The following is a 26,977-nucleotide window of genomic DNA, read 5'->3' as shown; positions in this document are numbered from 1 at the left end:
TCCAATTTTTTTATTTTGCATTCAAGGAAAAGTCTGCGATCGGTTGTGTATTGTGTAGAAATTAAATGAAAACAACCTGTGGTAAAATGTATATTAAACAAATTACTATTTAAATTATGGGTCAGCCGATTTATCCTTTGGTCGATTAATGGGCACCAATAGGACGTTTTACACACTATTGCTATCAGCAGAACTTTGCCCTGATAGTGGTCGATGGTTGTGCAGCCTCTACTGGTCACTTTGACTTACGTCACCTTGCAATGAGCTGGAGGCTCCATACATGAAGTCAAGGTAATGTCACTGTGTACTGGAACTGAGATCATTTAAATTTAAATGAAAGTTAACTTTAAGACAGCATTTTGTTTTTATGAGCATGTTAAGGTTATTGGTTATAGACTGACATTAATACATTAGACTGAAGATAACTGCTGCTCTGCCAAAAGCATGCACTCTGTTTTGCTAGCAAGTGTGTTTGTTAGAATTTGGCTAGCTGGAAGTGCAAGCCTAGCACAACTATCAGCCAATGGCCATATCTGATCATTTGGGGGCCACTTTTGCTGAAAATGTGTGCGTGTGATTAACTCCTGAAAGTTAACTGTTAAAGTTGCACTTGATTTTGAAACACCCGCGCTGGAGAGGTGCTGCCATAAATGTACGACAGACTTTAAATTACATTTTTCAGTGTAGTCTAAATCAATGATTTTTCTCAAAGCAATTCTCCACTCCGTGAAAAAACATTCAACGCATTATTCTGGCGATGGGGTTACAAAACGTGAGCTAAATCTTGCGGTCCTGGGGTATTCGTTAGAACAGCTGATTGTGCTACAAGGCTGACAAGTGGCTTTCAAGTAGTATTGGTTTTCAGGTCACTTCTCCGCACTAAAGTTCTTTCAAATATATAATGCCACACTGTCAGCTCCTTCTTCACGATACAAGACGGGGTGGAAATTAAACCATTCTACTTTTACTTTACTTACCAATGTGGCATTCTATCCAGCCATGTAACCATGATATTAAATCGCACACTTTATGGTCCTCCTTACCACTTGTGTTCTGTGTGTGCTAAAGATAAAAGTGGAAACAACTCATTAGTCATCAGAAATAAAGTTTGTATTCAACATAACTTATCTCAATTTACTGAAATAAATGTATGTGACAAAATACAAATTTTTTCAAATTTTGGCTGGTAAAAATTATACTTGGCTTGTGGATTTCTTTAATCTACAAATCCCGTTGGCCGGTGAGCCAAAAAGTACATTTTGGACACTTACACGTGTTATTGGTCTCCACTTTCATTAGATGTTCATAATGGACAGTCCAATTTTGCTCTGTCTGGCAATTCTCTCTCAGGTAGTTTGTTTGATTTGGGAATTAGTGTTCACTGTAGTCTACAAGGTAGCCTAGCAGTAAGGACACCCGATCAGTAAAAAAGGTTGCTTGATTGAATCCCATAGCTGGCTAGGTGCAACATGTTCTATTCTTGATCAAGACAATTTACCTTAAATGCTTCCAGGTTGTTACTGAACATGAGAATGTCCTTAGTCATCTTACCTGGTGAAATAAGGTTGTTAAAAAATTTGTATGTGTCAAATCTAATGCATTGGATTTAATTTTGATTAATTGGTTTATTTTACCAGCCAAGTCAATTGCCACCCAATTTTCATTTAGGATCAGGACCTGTCCATAATTATAAAGTCTTCAAGAAAACATGTTTAAGCATGACCATGTGTTAACATTTCAAACACCACTACTCAACAAAAACAATGTAAAAAAAATACCATATGGTGTGAAATCCGTAGGTAAACATGTCACAGAAATTGTGTAAGCTAGGCCTATACTAGAATGGACGCTGCCTCCGTTTGCTGCTTCTTACTCTGTTTATTCAATCTGCCAAACAAAGTGCTTAGTTGCTGATGGTTTAGTCTCTTTTGTTGGACATATTTGGGTAGGTCCTTCTTTTTGCTTGTTTATAGAAATGTTCTGTGACTAAAAGTTATTGTTGGGCTGTATGAATGCTCCCCAGATGTGCTTTTGGTATTAGAAATGAGGTTGTGCCTGTAGCAAGGTAGTCTACCTCTCCTTTAGTAATGTAACTGAGATTCTATCCCTGGACATCCATCAATCTGTTGTATCTCCTCACAGGGGGCATAGGCCAACTCTTTGACTGCTTAGGCTTGCTTATGGAGCGTGTAGGCTCCCAACTTCTTTGCTGAAATGGGGGTGACCGGGAAGTTCAGTTGCTTTAGAATATCCAAGACCATTAACATACAATTGCTCCTGTAGTTCATTTTATTTTGGACTTGGTCAGAATCTGATAAAGAGCAGCTGTAATCCATTTCTGCAAAACCGGACCTTACGTTATAATCGCCACTACTCAACAGGAACCGCCTACCCCAGCTGCCAACACCTGAAACATTGACAAATGTACATGATGTCCAAGTATACTTACCACCAGAACACTCTATTTTGTATTTAGCCTAGTCTAGGACCAAGAAATCCAGTTCAGTAAACTCCATTGAGCTTTATCTTTTTTATATTTTTTGTTGTTCTAGACTAGGCTTAATCTGGCCCATAATGTTTTTATCCAAAATGAACTAGTTCTCTCCGCCAATCAGGATAGCTTGAAATGCAGAGATTAAGTTAAAATGTTTTTTAAATGCTGACTTAATTTAATCTGATTTGGGCTTGCAATATAGCTTTGGCATTGCCTATGTAGGCCTCGTGTTTTTATTTTTAAAATGTGTGTTCATAATGTATACCAAACCAAGGTCCTTTTATTGCACTTCAGCATTGCACTGTTATTTTTGCAGTGGCAAATATGGGTTGCTGGTGAACATGTTAACCTGTTTAACTGAAGCTAAAAGATGAGCTGAGCACAAGAGATATGGGTGTGAGGTGCTAAGAATAAAGTCTGGGATGGTTCTTTTGTCTGCCAACTAGCAGTAACATATTGCTTCCTGTTTGATTTGCTCGTTTGTTCCAAACCAGATCCTTCCTAATGGCACCCAACTGGCCAAAGAAAATATGGTTTTACTTGTGTTGAACTAGGAATGTTCATTCAAACCCTATGATTAGCTCAATACATTTAACTTTTTAGTTTGTACATGGAATGACTACATTCACTAGTGGCAATTCAGTTGGTTTAGTTTAATGGGATAAATGTGATTTGGTTGAGTGATGATTTGGCCCTGTAATAGTGTTAAGCATTTTTTTTCCCAGTGTAAGGAGTCTTTATTCCAAACTTGACGTCCTTCTCTCTTCTGTCTGTAGTTGGATGAGGAGGTGGCGGCCGCCCATCTCGACAAGCTCGGCGTCAAGCTGACAAAGCTAACTGATAAACAGGCCAAATACCTGGGTCTGCCCCGCGATGGACCCTTCAAGCCGGATCACTATCGCTATTGAGAGTCTGTCTTGATGGTGGCCAAGTTGCAGCCCAGAGTCCTGGTGGGGTCTGGAAGTATTGGGTGGCGTGCGGGCACGTGGGTCTGGATAGGGAAAGATTCTCAGGAGTGTTTGTTTTGCTTCAACTTCTCATCAAACACTTACCCACTGTATCCACACATCTATAGATTATAACCAGATCTCCTTTGCCTTTCAAATAACAACAAGCATTAAGTGGCTTCTAATGCATCATTCTTTTTTATTTGATAATGGGTGAAATCCAAATCTCCCTACTATTCAAGTTGACATATAGTGCTAACATGGTGTCATGTCATTGTCGTAAGGAGAAATTCCAAAGTACCACCAAAGCCGTTCTAGTCTGGCTTAAATGACAGTTTCCACCATGACAAAATGTCCTATTTTCTAGAACATCTTTAAAGGATTCCCTAATGTGTTTTTGTATCATTATCAGCCCAATGTTGTAAGCCTGGAATCTGGCCTCGTCAGGACAAATTTCTGCTGTGTATAGCCGTCAAATCATGTTTATCCTAAGTGTTGTATTTCATACAGCACTTGCACTATTGTGAAATGTGGTGCAATAAAGGAACACATTTTACTGGATTGTAATTGTCTTTTTATTTCAAAATGTTTCGGTGCAGTTTTGTAGCTGTGCACAACAATGCACTTGGTTGCGTAGTTCAGTTAAATTTACATTTTAAGTAAAACTCTGAACAACTATGCAGTATGCATTGCAAGTCTTTTTGAGGTGCGCCAGTAGAATCAACGTTTCCTTAGCATTCTGTTGTTGAATCTGTGGAAAGGTGATTGAATGTATTAAAAAGTAAAGCATTTTCATTTCATAGAACTGGCAAACCAAATCACAATGCATGGTCAAATTGGGTTTATTTCATGTTACTTATATTGAACCAAACATGAATCAAATCTTAAGCAAGCAAAAGTAATCATCACCTTGCAGATATCAGAACCAGATTAAGTCCAAGGTTTAGTTGAGGTCAAAGCTCACAATCTGAATTCCTGACCTCCAAATTAATTTAGTTTTCTTAAACATTTCAATATATTTCCTGACATGCTTCACTCCAAAGCTGGGTTGAATTCACCATTGCCTGTTCTGACTTACCTTGGTTCTGCTATTTACTGAGACAATCAAATCTGATTTAATGCCGTTGTAATATAGACAGCCGTTTTGTTTTCCTGAACTGTTTAAGCTGCCAAATATGATGACCCCATTACAGAAGGATACGACTCTCAGGAGTGCATGCATGCCTGTTTCAACAGTGGTTGGCACTACATCAGGCAGGCGAGTTAAAAAAAACCATGGTGTTAATTTCTACACAGGCCATATACAATTATTGCCTAATGATCTTTGTTTTTCTAACATCCCTATTCCTTTTTAATGTATTTTAAACATTCCTATTTTTCACACTCGTCTAATTTAAAAGTTGACATTGACACTTAGCACATTTTTATATTACAGTAAACTCAAGGATTCTGTCCAAAAAATTATCTATTTCCAAATGTTCAGATGAATAAATGTTTTTATTTTGTTTAACCAGGTGAGCGAAATTGTGAAGTTTCATTTACAGTAACAACTTGGGCAAACAATTGCAAGATAGCATGTAGAGACACCAATTGTAATTGTTATTATGGCATTTAGGTTGTTCGTTGGTATATTATTTTGTTCTTGACATTCGCTAATCCTTTGTCCAAAATGACCCTGTAGCTGAATCTAGTGTCAAGGATTGCCCTAGTGTCCTAAAACGGTATTAATAGCTGGATAGTCTTTGTATCTGTCATGCCATGTATGAATCATGCATATTCTGTACTTATCAATTTCACTTCTGAACCCTTCCCTCATTTTATCAGACTGGCTGTGTGCAGTTGTTTTTCACAAATGGATATCTCTGAGAGGGAAAAATATTTTTGGTGGATGGAGAACAATGAATAGGATTTGTATACACATGCATTGCATGAGTTACTATGTGCCCCAACATTTCAAATAGAACGGACACCCCAAATCTAAAAATAGCTTGGATTTATTCAGCTTGCAATGTTTATTTTGAGCTCTTATGCATTAAAGGAAACCTGTAAGATTTCCAGATTTAGTGTAAAAAAAGTGTGGGATATGTTTTTCTACAGCTCCTAAGTTGTATGCGAGCCTATTCTGTGCAACAACTTACGCCTTGTCACTTCTGTCAAGCCACTTGATAAACTTTTGCTTGTATGTTCTTTTTAACTCTTACTATGTAGTTGTGGGGTGCTATGTCACAAAAATGTCATTGTGCAGGATGATGCTGTGTTGTTTGGTGCATTTGACAAACCTTGAAACATATGAAGTATGCACTGTACCGATCGCTTTGGGGTGTTACGCTGCAAGGTAAAAACTGTGGATATGAAAGTACTTCTGGTATACCGAGACGCAATGAGGGAGTAGGCGTGATTGTTTTACTTTTGGGGTGTATTGATGATTTGATGGGAATAAACTAAGTACACAAAAGAAACCCCCTGTGAGTCATTAGACATGCTGAAACGTTAACATAGCTGCCTAGGTTTTCTCCTGAGGCTCCTAACTGCACAATTGACCATTTTCAAAGATTATTTTCTTTTGCCTGTGAATGGGAAACAGCTGCAGCCTGTGGTAACCAAAGTGTCACTCCTATTGATGTGTTTTGGCTCCTCATGTTTATGACTTGTACTGGCTTGGCCTGGTCATTTACAGCCTAGCTCATTACTGACTTTGATCTGTGCAATGCTGTTTTGGTTGTCATCGAAAGCTGCTATCAAACTGGTTTAAATGTTAACTTTTTTCACGTACACGTTATTGTAGATGTTGCGGGCATTGTAAAATGCTTGTGTATTTGCCCCTAAACCCTAGGCTTTTTAATAAAGTAACCAATATAATAGATGGACCATACTAGTACCAACACATTTACAAATGCAATCTAAACTCAAATAAAATAAATGGACCATGTGTAAATGACCAGTGTTTCGAGAGAGAGAGAGAGAGAGAGAGAGAGAGAGAGAGAGAGAGAGAGAGAGAGAGAGAGAGAGAGAGAGAGAGAGAGAGAGAGAGAGAGAGAGAGAGAGAGAGAGAGAGAGAGAGAGAGAGAGAGAGAGAGAGAGAGAGAGAGAGAGAGAGAGAGAGAGAGAGAGAGAGAGAGAGAGAGAGAGAGAGAGAGAGAGAGAGAGAGAGAGAGAGAGAGAGAGAGAGAGAGAGAGAGAGAGAGAGAGAGAGAGAGAGAGAGAGAGAGAGAGAGAGAGAGAGAGAGAGAGAGAGAGAGAGAGAGAGAGAGAGAGAGAGAGAGAGAGAGAGAGAGAGAGAGAGAGAGAGAGAGAGAGAGAGAGAGAGAGAGAGAGAGAGAGAGAGAGAGAGAGAGAGAGAGAGAGAGAGAGAGAGAGAGAGAGAGAGAGAGAGAGAGAGAGAGAGAGAGAGAGAGAGAGAGAGAGAGAGAGAGAGAAATGTGGGAGTGTGAGCAAGCAAGCAATTCCGTAGAGCAGGCCTGCCCAACCCCGTATCTGGAGATCTACTGTCCTGTAGGTTTTCTCTCCAACTCTAATTCAGCACACCTGATTCTAATAATCAGCAAGATGTAAAAAGCTAAACCAGGTTAGTCACAAATGGGGTTGAAAAGGACCTGCAGGAGAGTTGATCTCCAGGAACAGAGTTGGGCAGCCCTGCCATAGAGCATGTGTGATTGAGTGTTCAGATCAGATTGTAAATCAGACAGTTCAACAGGTGGATTTCTTTGGGGGTGGAGGGTAAGCTTTTTCTAAATATTTTCTGTTCTGGTTATGATTCTCCTGAACCATCTCTGTCTCCTAGGTAGCAGTGTGAACAGGCTTTGGTAGCTGAGGCCAATGGTGATTTTTCTTTGTGGCCGTTCTGCAACACTGTGGGTAGTTAATCTCATGATGCTGTCTTCACCCGGCTGTAGACGGTCCCGTTAGCTCAAGCATTATTTATATCACATTTAGTAGAATGGCACCCAAGTATGCAGTGTACAAATAGTTATTTTATCATTTTGAAGAGGTGCTTGTTGAGGTTTGTACATTTGGTTGCCTTTAGGTCATGACTCTTTGTAGTGGAAATTGCTACACAATGTAGCCACACATTCAACGCAAAAATAAGAATTACAGAAATCAATAATACATGATATATGAAAAGAATCGATACATCTGTGAAATACTTATCATAGCCATTTCAGCTGTGAGTCTTCTAACCCAGATGCTGCTGGCCAATTGCACTGCTCTCAGTGGGGACCCTGGGCTAATCCATGAGCAGGATTCAATCCCTGGCAATGATGAGTTTAACTGGGAGTGACTTTACCACTGCACCGTTCAAGGTCCCCCTGTCATAGATACTCAAGTCGATTGATGGAACTTTGCCACTCAGGAACATTCACTGTTTTCTTGGTAAGCCACTCTATTGTAGATCTGGCCATGTGTTGTAGGATTTAATCATGGGAAATGATATCTCTCCCAGTGTCTGGGCACTAAACATGAACGTCACACTAAGAGTGTTATGTACAGTTCCTGCCAAATGTTTGTCCCCCTTACACTTTTCTGTAATAACTTCTGTTGTATAAGACCTCCATTCTGTTAGATTTTCAACATTGCAGAATGCATTTTTGTATGATTTCTTTTTACTATTTTACAGTGGTAACCTCTCAAGGGCTTTAGGGCTATACAAAGAAGATGTTTGTAACAATGTTGCCAAGGCTTCAGATATCAGAATACTTGTGATCTCTGAAGGTTTGTGATCTTCCCTGGCTTTGAAGGTGCTCTGTTGCTATAAACTTACAAAAATCTATGGGATCAAATATTAAATGTTCACTATCCAAAAATGTTATTCATTGTTACTACTCTTACACAGAAATAGATGTGTAATTGCAGTATCTGCAATGAAGAGTGTATATCAGAGGTTCCCAAACTAGGGGTCGCGACCCCATGTGGGGTTACCTGATATGAAAATGGGGTCGGGGGAGAAAGTTTCAAAATTGACTTTCATAGCCTCAAATAAAAATATTACGATTATATAATTTGTCTTCACATGGTTGGGGTCGTGAGAATTTTTAGATATCAAAATGGTGTCGTCGGCCAAAAAAGTTTGGGAACCTCTGGTGTATTTACTTCCCATTTCAACTTCTTTTGCCAACACTACTGTTAATTGACTACTTAAACCTCAGTGATTTCAGCCACAGGTAGGTCTCTAACCTGCAAAATGAGTTAGTCGTTAACATACTTCAGTAATTTAGCTAGTAACTAGTAAGTTAGTTAGTTCATTGTTCAGTTAGCCTAAGTAAACAGTCTTCCACTATTGAGCAATAAATCTGACACCATTGCAATCTCAAATACATGGATAATAACAGTATACTTTGAGAAATAACTAGCATGCAGTGTTTGTAAAGCTTCCCCAATGAAAGTTTGTGGATAGCCCTAAACAGGTCTTAGCCATCTCACTTTTAAGTAACCTATTTGATTCCTGAATTAGGGAATGGTTTTGTAAAGACATACAAGCTCTAAGTTATAATGTTGTAGTATTTTCTATCAAGGGTCGCCAACCATCCACAACAAGAATTACTGTGTGAATTCTTTGCGCCCCACTCTAACCACATTGGAGTGTAAACATCAGCTACAGGACAAGACCTTGAAAAGCCCATCAGCTCTCCAGATGTAGAATGGCTTGGCAGATGCCTTGGAGGGAAAAAGTCTTGCCACTATCCTCAACTATATTGAACCTGCAATGACCCAGGTATGTAGATGCAGTTCTTATCACAATGCTTACTCAACCAGGAAGTCTAGACCAGATTCCTTATCTGCTGGATGGAAGGCACGGGGGTGTAATTACTTTCTCACATGACAGTACCCAGCCAACACTTGAAAACACCAGAAAAAAACCCCACAGACATGGTTGCCCAGCTGTCCATCACCCTGGCAAATGTTCTATATAAAGCCACAAGAACATTGAGGAAGAGCTGATACACTGTGGAATTACTAATATTGCAATATTGGACAGTAAATACATGACAAAGTGCTAAAAGGTCCCCTATTTATAATTTTTAAACTATCCTACCATCTACAGTAACCTACCATGTTTTTTAGACTAGCCTACCATATATATTTTTTGTCTATTGAGTATAAGTTTACTGTTGGCTGTATATATAGTTGGAGTGTATGATGGAATCCACATAAGTCTGTACCCAGCAGGTCCAGTTATTCAGGAGAGAAAGTGTTCTGCTTCTTTCCAATCCATGCAGTTGTTCTGCAACCAAAAGCCTAACACTTCAATATAGCCATTATCTTTTATGTGTGAAATGCATGTACACTCCACTTACAATTCCAGCATACAAATTGCACACATGCTGTTAGATGAATGGAAAGTGTTGGTTAGAAATCACCAAAAGATATAAAGTTAATGGTATTTAATTGTCACACATTGGCTTGCATGATGCATTAGTAAGATTGTTGAAGAATGTGTTGCATATAGTGCAATATTTGTATCATTTTAGATATAGCATCAACCATTAAAAAATGCAATTCCAGCTTTCCTGAAAGTATACAGTAATGACAGTGTCATTGAGACCAGCTGTTACACCTCGGTTTATTGGATTAACTTGGAAAAAGGTAACTTCCGATCAAATTTCATTCCAAGTAAATCACTGGCTTTAACAGACATGCATTTGGTTAATATCCTTGCGGTGCCCACATTAATTGGTTAACAGGAATCGTATTGTGCTGAGGAGAGTTTGTAATAGTAAATGGAAGATAGACAATGATTGGCCTAATGGTGCGTTCACAGATTCTTATCATGGGGAAAATGAGGACTCAGCTGACATGACCGCTCAATCTGTCCAACAGACAGTTTTACATGCTTCCTCAATGTATATGAGTAGTTAAAATTAGTAATTGAAAGATAACTGCAGATAAACACTTCCTGTTACTATCACTGACCTTGTTGCACCTTTCTGTTGGAGGTTTCTGTTTTGGCTGCAAACTGCTAATCAATCAAGGTTTGAAGGATGCTTTTCACCAACTGCTGTTTACATCTGCCAAAGTGTTTGGATATGATTCAGGTCTAAGCCATGTTTCTTCTAACCTTTGAAATGTTAACATCATTTTAAGGACCATCTTATAATATATCTTTAGTAGACAGGTCATTGTGCAAAGCATTAAGTTGTAACATGGTTCTAAAAACATTTGGATCCACACAATGGATCCAGATCTGTCAGAGTGGCCAAGGTGGCCTTGGCTTGGCTTTTGCATTAACTCAAAATATATATTTCTATGTAAAAGGTTTTGTGTGAATGGGCATGATTATACAATTTCAGGTAATGTATAGGTTCTAATCATAATATTTGTATAGTTACTATCATCTACAGCTGAATCTTATTCGGTACTAATGGAAAACACCTGGAATGGAACACTACAAACGCCAAGCCATTGTCTGAGGTTTGCAGAACAACAAACCCTGGTTGCTATACAACAAATTGTGCCTCTCCAACATAACCACTGGCATGTGGTTAGTTAGGCTAGCAGGCTATTTGGTGTGTCTACCTTTCTAAATTCTCAAACATACTGAGCCTGTTTCAGACACAATAAAGGAAATGCTCAAGCTTGTGTCTCTCTCAGCAAGACAACCTGGAGCAAATTGACACTAAATGTGATGTACAGCATTTAACAAACTTGTGCTATTGAGCAGTGGGGCGTTGTTAGTGAGGCATTTTATTCCTGAACAGTTCCAAACATTAATGCAGATTAAAAAGATCCTATCCGCCAATGTTGTCCCCTGGATGACAAGAAGCACGGCTTCCTCCAGTCTCCCCCTCTGGACAACATTTCCCTTTTTGGTTAAGCTAGAAAATTCCTGACATTTTTTTCATGCTTCTTTCCAAATCCTGTGGGCCGGAGTTGGAGGCCCCGAAATCTTTGAAGCAATTTGTTTTCACTTATGTGCCTCCGTCTCCACATTTTTAATGAATGCAGTTTTTAGATTTTGATAACTAAATTTAAATTTTTTGTCCCACATTAACTAAATAAGAATTTGTCTTTTCTTATCCAAAAATACTTTTTGTGGGGAATTCATTCTCAAGCTCTTTCTGTGTTTTTATATGGGTGTTGGCTATAAAATCAATATCCATTCACAAACTTAGAATTTGTGGTAATTTCTTAAATAAGTTAGATCAACTGATTTGACAGTTTTTGTGTCTCCTAGCACATTTTCTGGCTGTCAACAAATACTAGCCAGTTATTTTCAAAGTATCAGTATGGTCATTCTAAAAAAGATATGTCTCTGAATAATTATTTTTTTTTTACTTCAAAATATGACATTACTTCAGGTGTTGTGATTCACTGACAAATTAAGATAGATTGCTTATAATGAAAAATTACTGTCTTTCTTCCCTGGTAGTTATCTATTTGTTACAATTAATCAGTAAGCATTTTGATTTAACAGACTAGTATATATAGTTTGGGGGAGGTTTGGGGGAATTATAGAAAATGTGCGTTTCTTGTTTTTCAATTAGGTGTGTGCTGATCTCATCATATTTATATCTACACTGCTGTTCAAACGTTTGGGGTCACATAGAAATGCCCTTGATTTCTATTAAAACATTAATGAAAGTTTGAAGAGGAAATATAGCAAAATTAATAGAAAATATAGTAATTGACAAGGTTAGAAATAATTATTTTGAATTGGAATAATAATTATGTCGTTCTTCTTTTGTCCTTCATTTCCAGCAATTCCAGCAATTACAGTCTTTGGCCTTCTAGCTCAGACAGGAAATGGCACGTTCTTTGTTTAACCATTATTAGGGAACTATACACATACAATGTCTTGGCGTTAGGTCATGTTCCTCTGGAGTAAGTCACTGCCATCACATGATGGTGCAGTGCATATGATAATACTAATAACATTAACACTAATACAATACCGTTTCCCAAAAAGTTGGCACACTGTGTAAAATGCAAATAAAAACAGAAAGCAATTATGTGCAAATCATGTGTCCCTGTACTTATTTGAAAATAATATCAAATTTTGAACACAAAACATTCTGTGAGCATTTGAGAAGTGAGGAGACCAATTGCTGTAGTTTTGAAAGTGAAATGTATTCCAATTCTTGCTTGATATAGGATTGCAGCTGTTAAACAGTTCAGGGTTTCCTTTGTTGTATTTCCTGTTTCATAATGCGCCAAATGTTTTCAATGGGTGACAGGTCTAGACTGTAAGCAGGCCAGTTTAGCACCCAGACTCTTAATATGGAGCCATGCTATTGTGATAATAAGTGTGCTTTTGCTGACAGGTGACATTTTTAAAACTGATAATCTCGTTATCATGGCAACTGTCAGTGGGTGGGATATGTTAGGCAGCAAGTGAACATTCTGTCCTCAAAGTTGATGTGTTAGAAGCAGGAAAAATGTGTAAGGATCTGAGCGACTTTGACAGAGGTCAAATTGTGATGGCTAGACAACTGGAGCATCTCCAAAACTGCAGCCCTTGTGGGGTGTTCCCAGACTGCAGTGGTCAGTACCTATCAAAAGTGGTCCAAGGAATGAAAAGCGGTGAACCGGCGACAGGGTCATGGGTGGCCAAGGTTCATTTATATATGTGGGGAGCGAAAGCTGTGTGGTTCGATCCAACAGACGAGTTACCATAGCTCAAGTTGCTGTAAAAGTTAATGCTGGTTCTGATATAAAGGTGTCAGAACACACAGTTTGTTATGTATGGGTCTGCGTAGCCGCAGAACAGTTGGTGTCCCTGCTGACCCGTCCATTGCCGAAAGCGGACCACGGAGCAATGGAAGAATGTGACCTAATCTGATTAATCATATTTCCTTTTACATCACGTGGACGGCCTGTGCGTCGCTTACCTGGAGAACACATGGCACCACAATGCACTATGGGAAGGAAACAAGCCAGAGGAGGAAGTGTGATGCCTTGGGCAGTGTTCTGCTGGGAAACCTTGGGTCCTGCCATTCATCAATCAAATGTATTTATAAAGCCCTTTTTACATCAGCAGATGTCACAAAGAGCTTTTACAAAACACCTGGCCTTAAACCCCAAGGAGCAAACAACAGTAGTGTTGAATTTCAGTGGCTAGGAAAAACTTTCTAAGAAAGCCAACATTTAGGAAGAAACCTAGAGAGGACCCAGGCTCAGAGGGGTGACCAGTCCTCTTCTGGCTGTGCCAGGTGAACATATTAAGATTACAATTGTAATAATTAATAAATGCATGTGGGCTGAGTCTATTTAAACTTAGTCCAGGTCGGAAGCATGACCAGATGGACAAGGAAAGGGACAACACGGGGGAGGGGTCAGTACAGTGGCAGCTGAAATCGACAGGCATCGTCTTGATCTGCAACACAACCAGACTCTGGACAGGGGACTCTTTAAGTCAAAGAGTCCCCCAGCCAAGTTCAAAACAGGAGGAAAATAAATTCCTCATATCAACAAGGATTTATATTGGAGAAGGAGAACTGACCCTACTCCCCCAGCACAATAATATAGCAGCGTAAGACTTTGGGACTGAGACGGGGGTCCAGCGATACTGTGGTCCTATCTGGGGGAGGCCCCGGGCAGTAAATCAATCCACCCACATTGCCAAGCATTAACCAAAGGGACACCCACCAACCGCAACCACCCTGAATGAGGGCTGAGTATTGCCAGCAGAGTACAGCCCAATTGCACCATGTGCGCAACAACGAGCCAGAGACCCCGCCCCGAATGACATTGGCGGGAGGGCATCCCAGTGGTGATGAGAGCCCAACTGGCAAGACAGCAAGGGTGGACAGTATCAAGCTTTTCTGGTCACCTTCATGCCCCTGGGCCAGACTACACTTAATCATAGACCATGCTGTAGAGATGTCTTTAGTTGACACTTGAAAGTTTGCACTGAGTTTGCATTTCTAACCTTAATTGGCAAATAATTCCACAGTAGTGGATCTCTAAGCACAATTCATTCAAGATTTTTCTAATTACAATTGAAAGGCCTGCATCTTGCAATCTAAGGGTACGTGTAGGAATGTATGGCTGGATCATTTCAGCCAGGTAAGTAGGAGCAAGTCCATGTATTGTTTTATAGGTTAACAATAAAACCTTAAAATCAGCCCTAACCCTAACAGGCAGCCAGTGTTGAGAGGCTAGTACTGGAGTAATGTGTTCAAATGTTTTTGTTCTAGTTAGGATTCTAGCAGCCGTGTGCAGCACTAAGTTTATTTATTGATTTTCAGGGTAACTGGAAAGTAAACATTGCAGTAATCTAGTCTAGAAGATGAAAATAAGCAACTCTGGAGAGATATTTTATATATTCATCATAGGAGAGGTCAGGGTCAAGGGTAACGCAGAGGTTTCTTACAGTTTTTTGGGATACGACCATGCAGCCCTTGAGGTTCACAGTAAGATCTGCTGACAAAGCTCTTTGTTTCTTGGGTCCTAAAACAAGTCTTTCTTTGTTTAAAGCAAGACATTCTCTGTCATCTACTTCCTAATATCTGAAACGCATGTTTCCAAAGTAGCTAATTTTGGGGCTTCTCCATGCTTCATTGAAATGTATAACTGTGTGTCATCAGCATAACAGTGAAAGATGACATTGTGATTCCAGATTACATCACCCAGAGGCTTTGACTTTTCAGAGGAAATGCCATCCACAATAACAAACTGATATCTTTCAGATAAGATTTAAACCAGGCTAGAACTTGTCCACGTAGCCCAATATGGGTTTCAAGTCTCTCTATGAGAAGGGAGTGATCAATAGTGTCAAAAGCAGCACTAAGATCAAGAAGCAACAGAACGGATATGGAACCTTTGTCTGAGGCCATTAGAAGGTCATTTGTTACCTTCACGAGTGCAGTGTCAGTACTACGATGGGGTCTGAAACCGGACTGGAGCATTTCATAAATGTTACTTGTCTTCAGGAAGGCATTCAGTTGTTGGGAAACACATTTTTCTAATATTATTTAGATTAGATTTTTTTAGAAGAGGGTTAATTTCTGTGAGTTTGGTACACATCTGGAGGAAAGGGAGCAATTTATTATGTTCAACATTGGCTGACCTAGCACAGGAAATAGCTCCTTAAGTAGTTTTGTTAGAATTGGGTCTAGCTGACAATTTGTGAGTTTAGAACTCTATAAATTTAGTGAATGTGTCGAGCGATGTGGTATCAAAAAATTCAAGTGTCCCCATTGACACCTTGTCAGGGAGGTTCAGGACATTCTCTGGACAACTGAGATTTTGGGGACTATAACTATTTAAGGAGTGTGATGGTAATTCTATCGATTGACACTCTTAAATAAGGAAGTACAGAGATGAAATTCTCTGAGCACAAGTTAACCATTCTAATATTATTTGCAAATAAGAGAGACGCGTTAAACGCTTACCAACATAATCGTCTGAGGAGTCTCTGACTCCATACATGCACAATCCGTATTTATTACAGTGAAAAGGGGTTTGGTAAGTTGTTGCCCATCTTTCTTGTGTCACAAAGGCTTTACCCAAAGGGTGGGCTGTCCCCCCACCTTATCCTTCCTGCCATAGGTAACTTCTTCAATTCTAAGAGTTCTTACAGCATCTGGACAGACAATAGATGCCCCCTAGGTCAATACCAGATTCCCCACATTCCTTTTCTAATTTGAATAAGGAGCTCTCAGTCCTTTAATCAATGAGAATACACTGGTTAGAGACATTTCCACAACAATCCATCCTCTTGATACCATGTCAAACCTTGGTATCAAACCTTAAACAGTTCACTCATTAGGACGTAGACTGCAACAAAGCAGTACTCTTTTACAACATGACCCAGACAATATCATTACCCTTACTGATTAGAGAACGGAACAAATCTGAAATGTCTGGATCCTCCTTTACATTCTTCTACATCATTACCTTCATATTAACTCCAAGATCACACATGGTCATTATACAGAATTATAACATAGTACAGCACAACCATTTATGTTAACATCATTATAAACACCTATCACTGAATACATCCTTCAATTTATCGCTGTTACAAAGTCCTTTCATGCCAATTACTTGATTCACTGAAAAGTCCTCTCCATGGTTCCAATTAGATATACTTCCAAAGTCATCACAAATGTTCTGCTCCTCCAAACGTCAGACAGTCAGTTATGAACCATGTCTTGGCAGGCCGCTTTAACAGAATGTAAAAGTCAGATGTATATTCCAAGGTGTTGTCCTTCTTTCTCAAATGCAGACACAGCTCTTGTTGTTTTCATTCTAGCTGCTTTATCAGGTCAGGAGAATCTGTGTGTTCTCCTTTGTGAATGCCAAGATGACCAATTTTAGATAAAGGCTCTATAGCTGCAGGCCAGGTAAAAAGTGACTGGTTACTAGCACCAGAAAATTCACTTTTCCCTCAGTGACTTCAATTCACTGTGCCTAACCTTTAAACACAGAAGTCCTCCTGTTGGGTGTGTCGTCGACCCCAGGTTCCTCTCTCAGCTACCTGGACAGCAGATGAGATGTACCTGGTATGGACACAATCAGCATGGCAAGATGTCGTGCAGTTGGTCTTTCCGCGCCCCCGTAAACGTTGTCCAGAACCTGAGCTTCCCTTTGCCTCCATCCTCTCAGTTGGAGGTTGCCTTCTCCATCACATGGCAGATTCGTCAGGACTAGAATTAGTCCAGCTCACAGCAACCTGGCATCCTGTAGACGTGCGGCGTCTAGACGTGCGGCGCCCCCAGAGTAGACTCCACTCGTAGCTCACAGTTGTCCTTTAAGTCAAACTCAGTCTCTATCTGGGCTCCAACAAGTCCTCTATTGCCGAATCGCTTTCAAGTGTCCTGTACCTGAAGTGTGAATTATCCTTGAGAAGATTAGTTCCAACTGCACAGTACATCATCACAAATATGTCCATTACATTAGCTTGTTGCATCTCGCTGATGCAGTAGAGCCAAACACTATCAAACACTCAAACCCTATATTTCCTATGTCTATTTCGTTTGTCTAAATAGATTAGAACAGTTGTAATCAATAACAGTATTGTTAAAACATTAACATTTCTTGTGCTTCTGTTCTGCTAGTGTAGCAAAATAACAATTCCACTCTTTTCTATAGTTGGTTTAACAACCAACACAAAGAACAGAAGAACACAATTTCCCATTTCCCATTACTGTTTCAATTACTCATCAGTTAAGATAGTTTGCTTACATTGAAGTACCACTCTCAAAGAGTAGTCCATGAACAATTCTCAGTTCACCTATATAATTTACATCTGATTGTGTTGTATCGGAACTACAATCAAATTCACCATTGTTTCACATAAATGATCAAATACCTTATTGCAAACCAAAACATGTCGCACCATCTTGAAGGTCAGCTAACATAACTGTTAACCTAATTTCTCTACAAGATGAAAACTCAGTGTGAATTCTCCAAGTCTCTTCTTATTATCCTAGCACATCAAAGACACTCTGTAATGCTGTCATAAATCATGACCCCCCCTTTTTTTTCTTATCACCTCAGGGCTCTCCCTGGAGTGGGGGGTGGTCTATTAACCTAAGAATAAGTCCAACATCATAGGACAGAGCGGTGTTATCTTGAGGCCAGACAATAGCAAGCAACCTTACACCTCAGAAGCATCTGTTAACCATTAACATTCCAATGATTCTTTAATAGGACAGAAATTAAATTAGAATACCCAATTTTGATAATGTCACCAGCAAGTCTCTCTTCCAGTGAGTTCAAACAAATTAAAAACCCATCTCAAACAGCCCCCCCCCACCCAACACACTAGTTTTTGTGTCAGTGAGTTGAGCGCTCCAGGGGGTCTGTACCTCTCTTTATGCAATTTAGACTATGTAAGACTTCTCAACTTGGTTTTCTAGAAATATAACTTATTTTCTCAATATCAATTAAAACATGGCAACATTTTGTAAACATGTAAGGAATAACAAAATGTGCTCCCTGCACGTTTTTACCCACTTATTCCATAATGCATGAGGTTAAAAGGATTACTTCTAATCAAATATCAAACAAACTGAACAATCCCATCAAATTAGTTATTTTTGCTAAACCATTTCAAAATGGTAAGATGTGTTCTACTCAACCATAACCATGTTAGATTTTGTATAAAACAAATTTCTCAAAAAACCCAATTAGACAAACACTGTGAAGGGATGTTGATTTTAACAGATGCCAATTTTCTGCTATAACTTTTGGAAACAGAAAAACTAAATTCTTCACGTAACTCTTTAAATATCTATTTAATTCGCTTTGAACTCTAAGTTCAAGTCTTTTTCATCATAGATAATAATTTCATACAATCCCCCCCTGCTTTCACGACAGAGTCAACGGAAAATGACTCCAAGCTTGAAAGCAAAACCATTACAGGACCGACATGAAAAGAAAATCGATAGTTGGGAGGAATCCAACATTTATTCAGTAAAAGTCGCTAACTGAACACATAACAAAAACAAACGTGAAAACGTGAAAAACATCCACAAAAAAAATCAAAAATAACAACTGTGCCACACGGTCGCTTGTGTGAAGGAAACACATCGAAACAACTCCCAAATTAGCATATCAAAATTAGCCTTTCCACAGGCAACGGCCAAACCAAGGTGAAACAACACAAGCATCATGACTCAATTCACCTCCTAAAGTCTAGGGAATTTTCTCAACTTAGATGTATGTCTATGTTATACTAAATAGTGGCGGACAGCCAAAATCGCTAGTTCCATGTATATGTCATGCAAAGACATCAAGATTGTACAAGCAATTAACAATGTTGGATGACTTAAGGTCTCCTCCCTCACAACAATTTGTCTCAAAACATAAATGTCAACATTAAGGCTAGGGAGAGGAAAATGTATGTAGCTTCCACTTAATGTTGGATTATCCCAAAACGAAACATAGTAATGTAGGGGAAATTACCACAGGTGAGGACAGGCAGAAAACTCTAATGGAACCATTAGTGCAAAGGCCACCCCAGGGGGTGTGCCCCCCTTCCTGGATCCAATGAAAGGTCCAACACAAAAAATGTGACATGGTCTTCAGACTGCCTGGAGTAAAAGACGTCATGCCTACAACCTAGCCGATATCCTACGGTAAGTAAAAGTCCAGAGTTCTAGCTCCACCCATCCAATATCGTTGCTGTTCGCAAAAAAAATAAATCGCTTATCCTATCAACACAGCAACAGTAGGGGGAAAAACTCTCAAAATAAAGACAAGTTAACAGAAAACAGATGCATGAAGTCACTAAAATCAAGGAACAATCAGTGAGTGAACCCCATGATACCCCAGGCTAGATCTCTAAACGCAGTCACATCAATCAACCCCATTCTTCAGTTTACCAGGCTAGAATTTAAAACGCCAGCAAGAAGCATCAGGCATAGGCCCGAAAACACAAGTATTAACCCAGGTACCATTGGAAATACAAAGTGAAACTACATCAATTAACCAAACCCAATTGAACATTTTAAATAGGATATCGAATGTTACGGATTTATTTAGTCAGGGAAGAAACGGGCCGTGGCCATTTTACCCTATTAAGCAGGCTATGATTATATTGGCTGCGAATCCAGTCTTCATGGAAAACAGAGTGTTATCTTAAAATTAAAGACATTGGCCAAACTACCCCATACAAGGAGAGAGAAAACACTATTTTAACCCCTCATTACGAAACCACAAGAACATATATAACCAAATTAGAGAAGCACCATTATACCAATTTCCAATCTATCCCTCTAATGAAATTTAGGACCTCATGGTCGTATACAACCCTAAGTTAGCAGGCTAACACTTCCATGTGTGCCAGCCACCAGCACAACACCGGAAGGCAAAGTTCAATTTCGCAATTGCAGCACAAAGGCAAAAGCCAAAAGAGTAGGCCTCCCCACAACAACGACGCAATGAATGTGTTTGCCCAAATGTACACCAAACAAGACAAAACATTGCGATTACAAAACTTCCAAGTTAACACAAACCTCAGTACACGAGATAAAAATTATATCAAGGAATATACAATGCAGCCAATCGAATCCCTCGTGCACAGGGAATACCAAAATGGACAAATGCATTTACGAGGTCGACCATAACCAAATATGGACAAAGGCCCCTGACATGGGCCACAACCACATACAGAACAAACACAATAGGCGCGCGCATATACAACTTCATCAGTATAACAACTAATTTAAACCAATATTGGCAATTTACAGGAGCAATCCCTACTCCCTCCTACAGTCTCTGATATTTAAAGGATGAGGTCCAACCTCAACTGCATATTTAAGTCCAACCTAAATTGAAGATTTTCCAGCAGTCCAACTGCCGCAGTCCAACTGCCGCAGTCCAACTGCCGCAGTCCAACTGCCGCAGTCCAACTGCCGCAGTCCAACTGCCGCAGTCCAACTGCCGCAGTCCAACTGCCGCAGTCCAACTGCCGCAGTCCAACTGCCGCAGTCCAACTGCCGCAGTCCAACTGCCGCAGTCCAACTGCCGCAGTCCAACTGCCGCAGTCCAACTGCCGCAGTCCAACTGCCGCAGTCCAACTGCCGCAGTCCAACTGCCGCAGTCCAACTGCCGCAGTCCAACTGCCGCAGTCCAACTGCCGCAGTCCAACTGCCGCAGTCCAACTGCCGCAGTCCAACTGCCGCAGTCCAACTGCCGCAGTCCAACTGCCGCAGTCCAACTGTTATCCTGCACGAAATCGCCCCGCAATAGGTTAGCTGCATGGGAATGGTCGTCAACACATGGAACAGAACAGATATTCTTCTAACTACAGGTGCTATAACTAAAATACCCTAAAAAATAACCCAAACACATAGTTTACTAAAGCATATGAAAGCCGTATTAAGGAACAATCTCACCGGTCGATGCTCCCTCTGGTCCGTCTTCTGTTTGACCGTCCGCACCCCTCCCTCAGGCGGTTCAGCGTTCCTGCGTGTTCCTGTGTACCCGTCTCTATTCTTGCAGGAACAATACATATGTACAGCCGTTGACTTGATTCCCACTGGTATCTTCTCAAATCCAATGTCCAGTCGTATGTCTAGTGGTAGCTTCATAAATTTAAACGTAGCGGTTAGCAAAGTCTCTTCCTCAACCCCAGGCCTGTAGCCTTCCTGTGGTCACAGTCGCTGCAAACAATGGAGAATACGGATGTGTACAACTGGTGTGTCCAACTCCCCACTTTCGGAACTTTTCTTGACTCGAACAACGAAAAGGTCCATAGAGCATGGCCTCCAGTGGGGTTGGCTACATCAAATATAGGGAAATGTCCTCCAAAGATGCCGGGTCACCGAGTGGGCCTCCAAGGGGGCCCAGCAGAACTCCAAGGGATAGGGTGACGGGTGGTCAGAGGAGAACGAGCCATCCAACCTGGTTATCTGGCCTGGCACGGATTACCAGCCAAGATTTAAGTAGGAGACCCCAGGATCAGTAACCGAGGACGAGCCCCCAAATTGTGATGGTAATTCTATCGATTGACACTCTTAAATAAGGAAGTACAGAGACAAAATTCTCTAAGCACAAGTTAACCATTTTAATATTATTTGCAAATAAGAGAGACGCGTCAAACGCTTACCAACATAATCGTCTGAGGAGTCTCTGACTCCATACATGCACAATCCGTATTTATTACAGTGAAAAGGGGTGTGGTAAGTTGTTGCCCATCTGTCTTGTGTCGCAAAGGCTTTACCCAAAGGGCGGGCTGTCCCCCCACCTTATCCTTCCTGCCATAGGTAACTTCTTCAATTCTAAGAGTTCTTACAGAATCTGGACAGACAATAGATGCCCCCTAGGCAAATACCAGATCCCCCACATTCCTTTTCTAATTTGTATAAGGGGCTCTCAGTCCTTTAATCAATGAGAATACACTGGTTAGAGACATTTCCACAACAGGTTGCAGTTATTTGTTTTCTAATGGTGATGATCTTTTCATCAAAGTAGTTAATGTATTCATTACAGCTCATGTGGATGTTCCTTTGACACGTACAACCTACCTAAGCATTGTTGCAGACCATGTGCAACCTTTCATGGCAACGGTATTCCCTGATGGCATTGGCCTCTTTCAGCAAGATAATGCACCCTGCCACAAAGCAAAATGGTGCATTATCAGAGGTCTAGTGGAGTCCAAGCCTCGATGGGTCAGGGCTCTTTAGGCGGCAAATGAGGGACTTACACAATATTAGGCAAGTGGTCATAGTGTTATTGCTGATCAGTGTACAACTGTTACAATTGGTGTTGTGCTGGAGGTTTACAATGGCAGGAAGCTGGGCACCAGTAATGTCCTGGGTGGTTTTCACCACCTGTTGCAGGGCCTTTCAATCGACTGCAGACCAAACGCTAAACCACACTGTGGCGCAGTTAGTCAGGATTCTCTCAATTGTGCAGCGGTAAAAGTTCACAAGGATCTTGGAGGACAGGCGGGCTTTCTTCAGCTTCCTCAAAAAGTGCAGGTGCTGCTGTGCTTTCTGACCACTGTTGAGGTGTTGAGTGTCCAGGAGAGGTCCTTAGAGGAGATGTGGACACTGAGGAATTTGAAGCTGGGCACACGCTCAAACTCAGTGCCATCGATTATAACTAGGGCATGACTGCAGCCTTTACACTTCCTGTAATCCACAATGAACTCCTTGGTTTTCTTTGCATTGAGGGCCAGGTTGTTGTCAGCGCACCATGCCACTAGGTGCTTGACCTCCTCTCTGCAGTCGGACTTGTCATTGTCACTGATCAGGCCTACCACCGTGGTGTCGTCTTTGAACTTGACGATGGTGTTGGAACTGTGTACAGGAACGCAGTCTTGGGTGAAGAGGGTGTACAGTAGAAGGCTCAGCACACAGCCTTGTGGAACACCAGTGTTCAGGATCAGGGTGGAGGAGGTGAAGTTGTCTAACCTGACAGACTGGGGTCAGTTGGTTAGGAAGTATAAAGTCCAGTTACAGAGAGAGGGGCTGATCCCCAGGTCATGGAGTTTGTTGACCAGCCTAGGGGGGATGACTGTGTTGAATGCTGAGCTAAAGTCTATAAATAGCATTCTCACAGGTGTTGGTTTTGTCCAGGTCGATCAGGTCAGAGTGTAAAGCTGTGGAGATGGCATCCTCTGTTAGACTGGTAGGCAAACTGGTAGGGATCCAGTGTTGGGAGGAGGCAGGGCCAGAACTAGTTGGTCCAGAACTAGTCTTTCAAAGCACTTCATGATCATGGTGTTGAGTGCGACACGTTGAAAGTAATTCAGGCTGGACGCAGTAAACTGCTTCAGCACTGGCACAAGGGTTGCAGTCTTGAAGCACATTGGGACACCTGCCTGGGCCAGTGACAGGTTGAAAATGTCAGTAAAGTCCTTGTCCAGCAGCCCACCACATGCTCTGAGCACAAGCCCGGAGACGCCATCAGGACCAGCAGCCTTGCATGCATTCACCCTGCTTTAAGTCATCGGTGAAGGAGATGCCGCTGGCTGTCGGGGTAGAGTTCTTTGGCTGGTAGTCTGTGATGGCTCGGATGCCCATGCCATATGCATTGGGGTTCAGAGTTGTTGTTGAAGTGCTTCTCAATCCACATTTTGTGGTAATTTTTAGCCATGTTGATGCCCCTTTTCAGGTTGGTCGTTGTCATGCGGAAAGACCCAGCCACGACCCATCTTCAATGCTCTTACTGAGGGAAGAAGGTTGTTGGCTAAGATCTCGCAATACATGGCCCCATCCATCCTCCCCTCAGTACGGTGCAGTCGTCCTGTCCCCTTTGCAGAAAAGCATCCCCAAAGAATGATGTTTCCACCTCCATGCTTGGGATGGTGTTCTTGGGGTTGTACTCATCCTTCTTCTTCCTCACAACACGGCGAGTGAAGTTTAGACCAAAAAGCTCTATTATTGTCTCATCAGACCACATGACCTTCTCCCATTCCTCCTCTGGATCATCCAGGTGGTCATTGGCAAACTTCAGACAGGCCTGGACATGCGCTGGCTTAAGCAGGGGGACCTTGCGTGCGCTGCAGGATTTTAATCCATGATGGCGTAATGTGTTACTAATGGTTTTCTTTGAGACTGTGGTCCCAGCTCTCTTCAGGTCATTGACCAGCTCCTGCCATGTAGTTCTGGGCTGATCCCTCAACTTCCTCATGATCATTGATGCCCCACGAGGTGAGATCTTGCATGGAGCCCCAGACCGAGGGAGATTGACCGTCATCTTGAACTTCTTCCATTTTCTAATAATTGCGCCAACATTTGTTGCCTTCTCACCAAGCTGCTTGCCTATTGTCCTGTAGCCCATCCCAGCCTTGTGCAGGTCTACAATTTTATCCCTTCAAACAGGTGCAGTTAATACAGGTAATGAGTGGAGAACAGGAAGGCTGTCACGATTGTGTTTGTGGTAGGACACAGGCCCATAGTCAAAATGGTGGAAGTAATCCATGGTTTTAATCCAAAAAAAAAAAAAGAAACAAAACATTAGCCGCAACCATTTTGACGTAGGGCATTCAGTACGAGACAAAACCAAAATAAACCACACCGGGTGTGGCCACACATAGAACATAAATAGGGTCCCCAATTAGAGGCAACGTTGAAGTGTACCTATGATAAAAATTACAGACCTCTACATGCTTTGTAAGTAGGGAAACTTGCAAAATCTGCAGTGTATCAAATATTTGTTCTCCCTACTGTTGATCCTATGACATTTACTGTGTTATATTAAAAGCAGCATACTCCTATATCGTGCCCAAACAGAGACTGACTTGAGCACTAAAGCATTGTATTTGTTGTCCTTAAAAGATTTGCAAGTAAGCCTACTTACCTTTTTTTAAGATGTTTATATTTTTATTTGCTCCCAAGACCGCTTAACACTGCCAGGGTTGCAACTATAAGAAAATGGGAAAAATTGTCTTACACACCATAAGAATTTATATAAGCAACACATTAATTTAATGGAGTACACAACCGTAATTATAGTCAGATCTAGTTGTACCTTAATGATGGGGCAGTGATATTGATAAGCCTTGTAACTTATGCATTTACACAGTCTGCAAAAAATATTTTGGACAGCTTTCCTTCCTACTTTTGGCAGCAACAACTGTGTTGCTTTTAGCTTGGATAATAATTTAATTTCTTCATATTTCTCTAAAATGATTGTTTGCTCCTCTTGAGTGAAATATGCAGCTTTAGTAGTCCATGTTTGCGATTGGTGATGCGACGAAGGCGGTGCAGAGAGAGGAAGCAAAAGAAAAGCTGCCGAGCCGGGAAAGGCTAAAGAGAGTGATCTTGCATTAATCTCGAATGCAAGATCACTTGCCCAGAAAAGTTATGAGTTGGAACTTACCATATCTATGCAGAAAACCATACAGAATTGCAGTGTTCTAATTATTTCTGAAACATGGCTCAATCCAAAAATTCCGGAGGTGGCTATTAGGTTAGCAGGCCGCACTGTACATCGATACGATGGGAATAGAGACTCTGGTAAGGGCAGAGGAGGTGGACTTTGTGTATACACGAATGATAACTGGTGCAAAAATGGAAATGTCATTGAGAAACATTGCTCTCCGGACTTGGAATATTTAACAATAAAATGTGGCCCTTTTTAAATGCAGAGAGAATTTACGGTTGTTCTAGTTATTGCTGTATACATACCACCAAATGCAAATACTAAAGCAGCTTTGAGCTATCTGCTAACTGCTAACAGCAAACAACAGAGTGCTCATCCTGATGGAGTATTTATAATAGCAGGTGACTTCAACAAAGCAAATCTTAAGACTGTTCTCCCAAAATTCTATCAATATTTGCATTGGGGAATGAGGGGAACAAACATACAACTCAAAAACACAGGTACAAAGCGCCACCCCTCCCACACTTGGGCCAATCTGACCACCTCTCCCTGTTTCTAAGCCCGGCATGTAGACCTTTTCAACACAGTTAAACCAGCTGCTAGGAATGTGCAAGTAGGGCCTGAGGGAGCTTCTGAGCAGCTACAGTACAACTGTTTTAACAGCACTGACTGGGCTCTATTTGAGGATGAGGACACAAACATCTACACCTCTACTGTATTGTTTTACATAAAATGCTGGGTTGACAATATCACTACCCTGGCAGTGTTTTTAAAAAATATATTATGATGTATTCATTTGCTTTGATGTTTTCATTTTAGTATTTGTTTTATGTTATTGTTTTCATATATTTTTCTTTGTAAAGCACATTGAATTGCTTCGATGTATGAATTGTGCTATATAAATAAACTTGCTTGCTACTACAAAACGCATTCGTGTTTTTCCTAATAATAAACCATGGATGACCAGAGGTTCCCAACTCTTGCTAAAGGACCGCAACATGGCTTTCTGGTCAGGTAACAAAGAGCTGCAGAGTGCGGCTAGGTCCAACCTGAAGAGAGGCATCAGAGACGCCAAAGCAGCCTACAAGCAGAGGATTGAAAGTAATTTTAACAACTCAGACCCACATCATGCATGGCAAGGTATTTGGCACATTACAAAGTGTAAGGACTACTCCAACCTTTCAACTAGCAGTAATGCCTAATTGCCATTGCCCTCCACACGGTTCTGCATCACCTAGAACAATGTGGGGCGTATGCATGGCTGCTGTTCATAGATTCCAGTTCTGCATTTAACACCATCATCGAAAGAAATAGT

The 26,977-nt window shown here is 40.9% G+C and overlaps 1 protein-coding gene across 1 annotated transcript in view; it reads left to right on the top strand.

The window, feature by feature from the left end:
* ahcy (adenosylhomocysteinase) overlaps positions 1-4,002 on the top strand; it is a 30,073-nt gene extending 26,071 nt beyond the window's left edge. Inside the window, exon 10 of the mRNA XM_010902926.5 lies at positions 3,271-4,002. Within this exon, the coding sequence (XP_010901228.1) occupies positions 3,271-3,402 (132 nt within the window). The 3' untranslated portion in view covers positions 3,403-4,002. The remainder of the gene's footprint in view (positions 1-3,270) is intronic.
* Positions 4,003-26,977: the final 22,975 nt, after the last annotated feature.

Source organism: Esox lucius, chromosome 17 (assembly GCF_011004845.1).
Source record: "Esox lucius isolate fEsoLuc1 chromosome 17, fEsoLuc1.pri, whole genome shotgun sequence".
NCBI classification, from domain to species: Eukaryota; Metazoa; Chordata; class Actinopteri; order Esociformes; family Esocidae; genus Esox; species Esox lucius.
The sequence above is the reverse complement of the archived record's forward strand: the minus strand, read 5'-3'. Positions and strand labels throughout refer to the sequence as shown.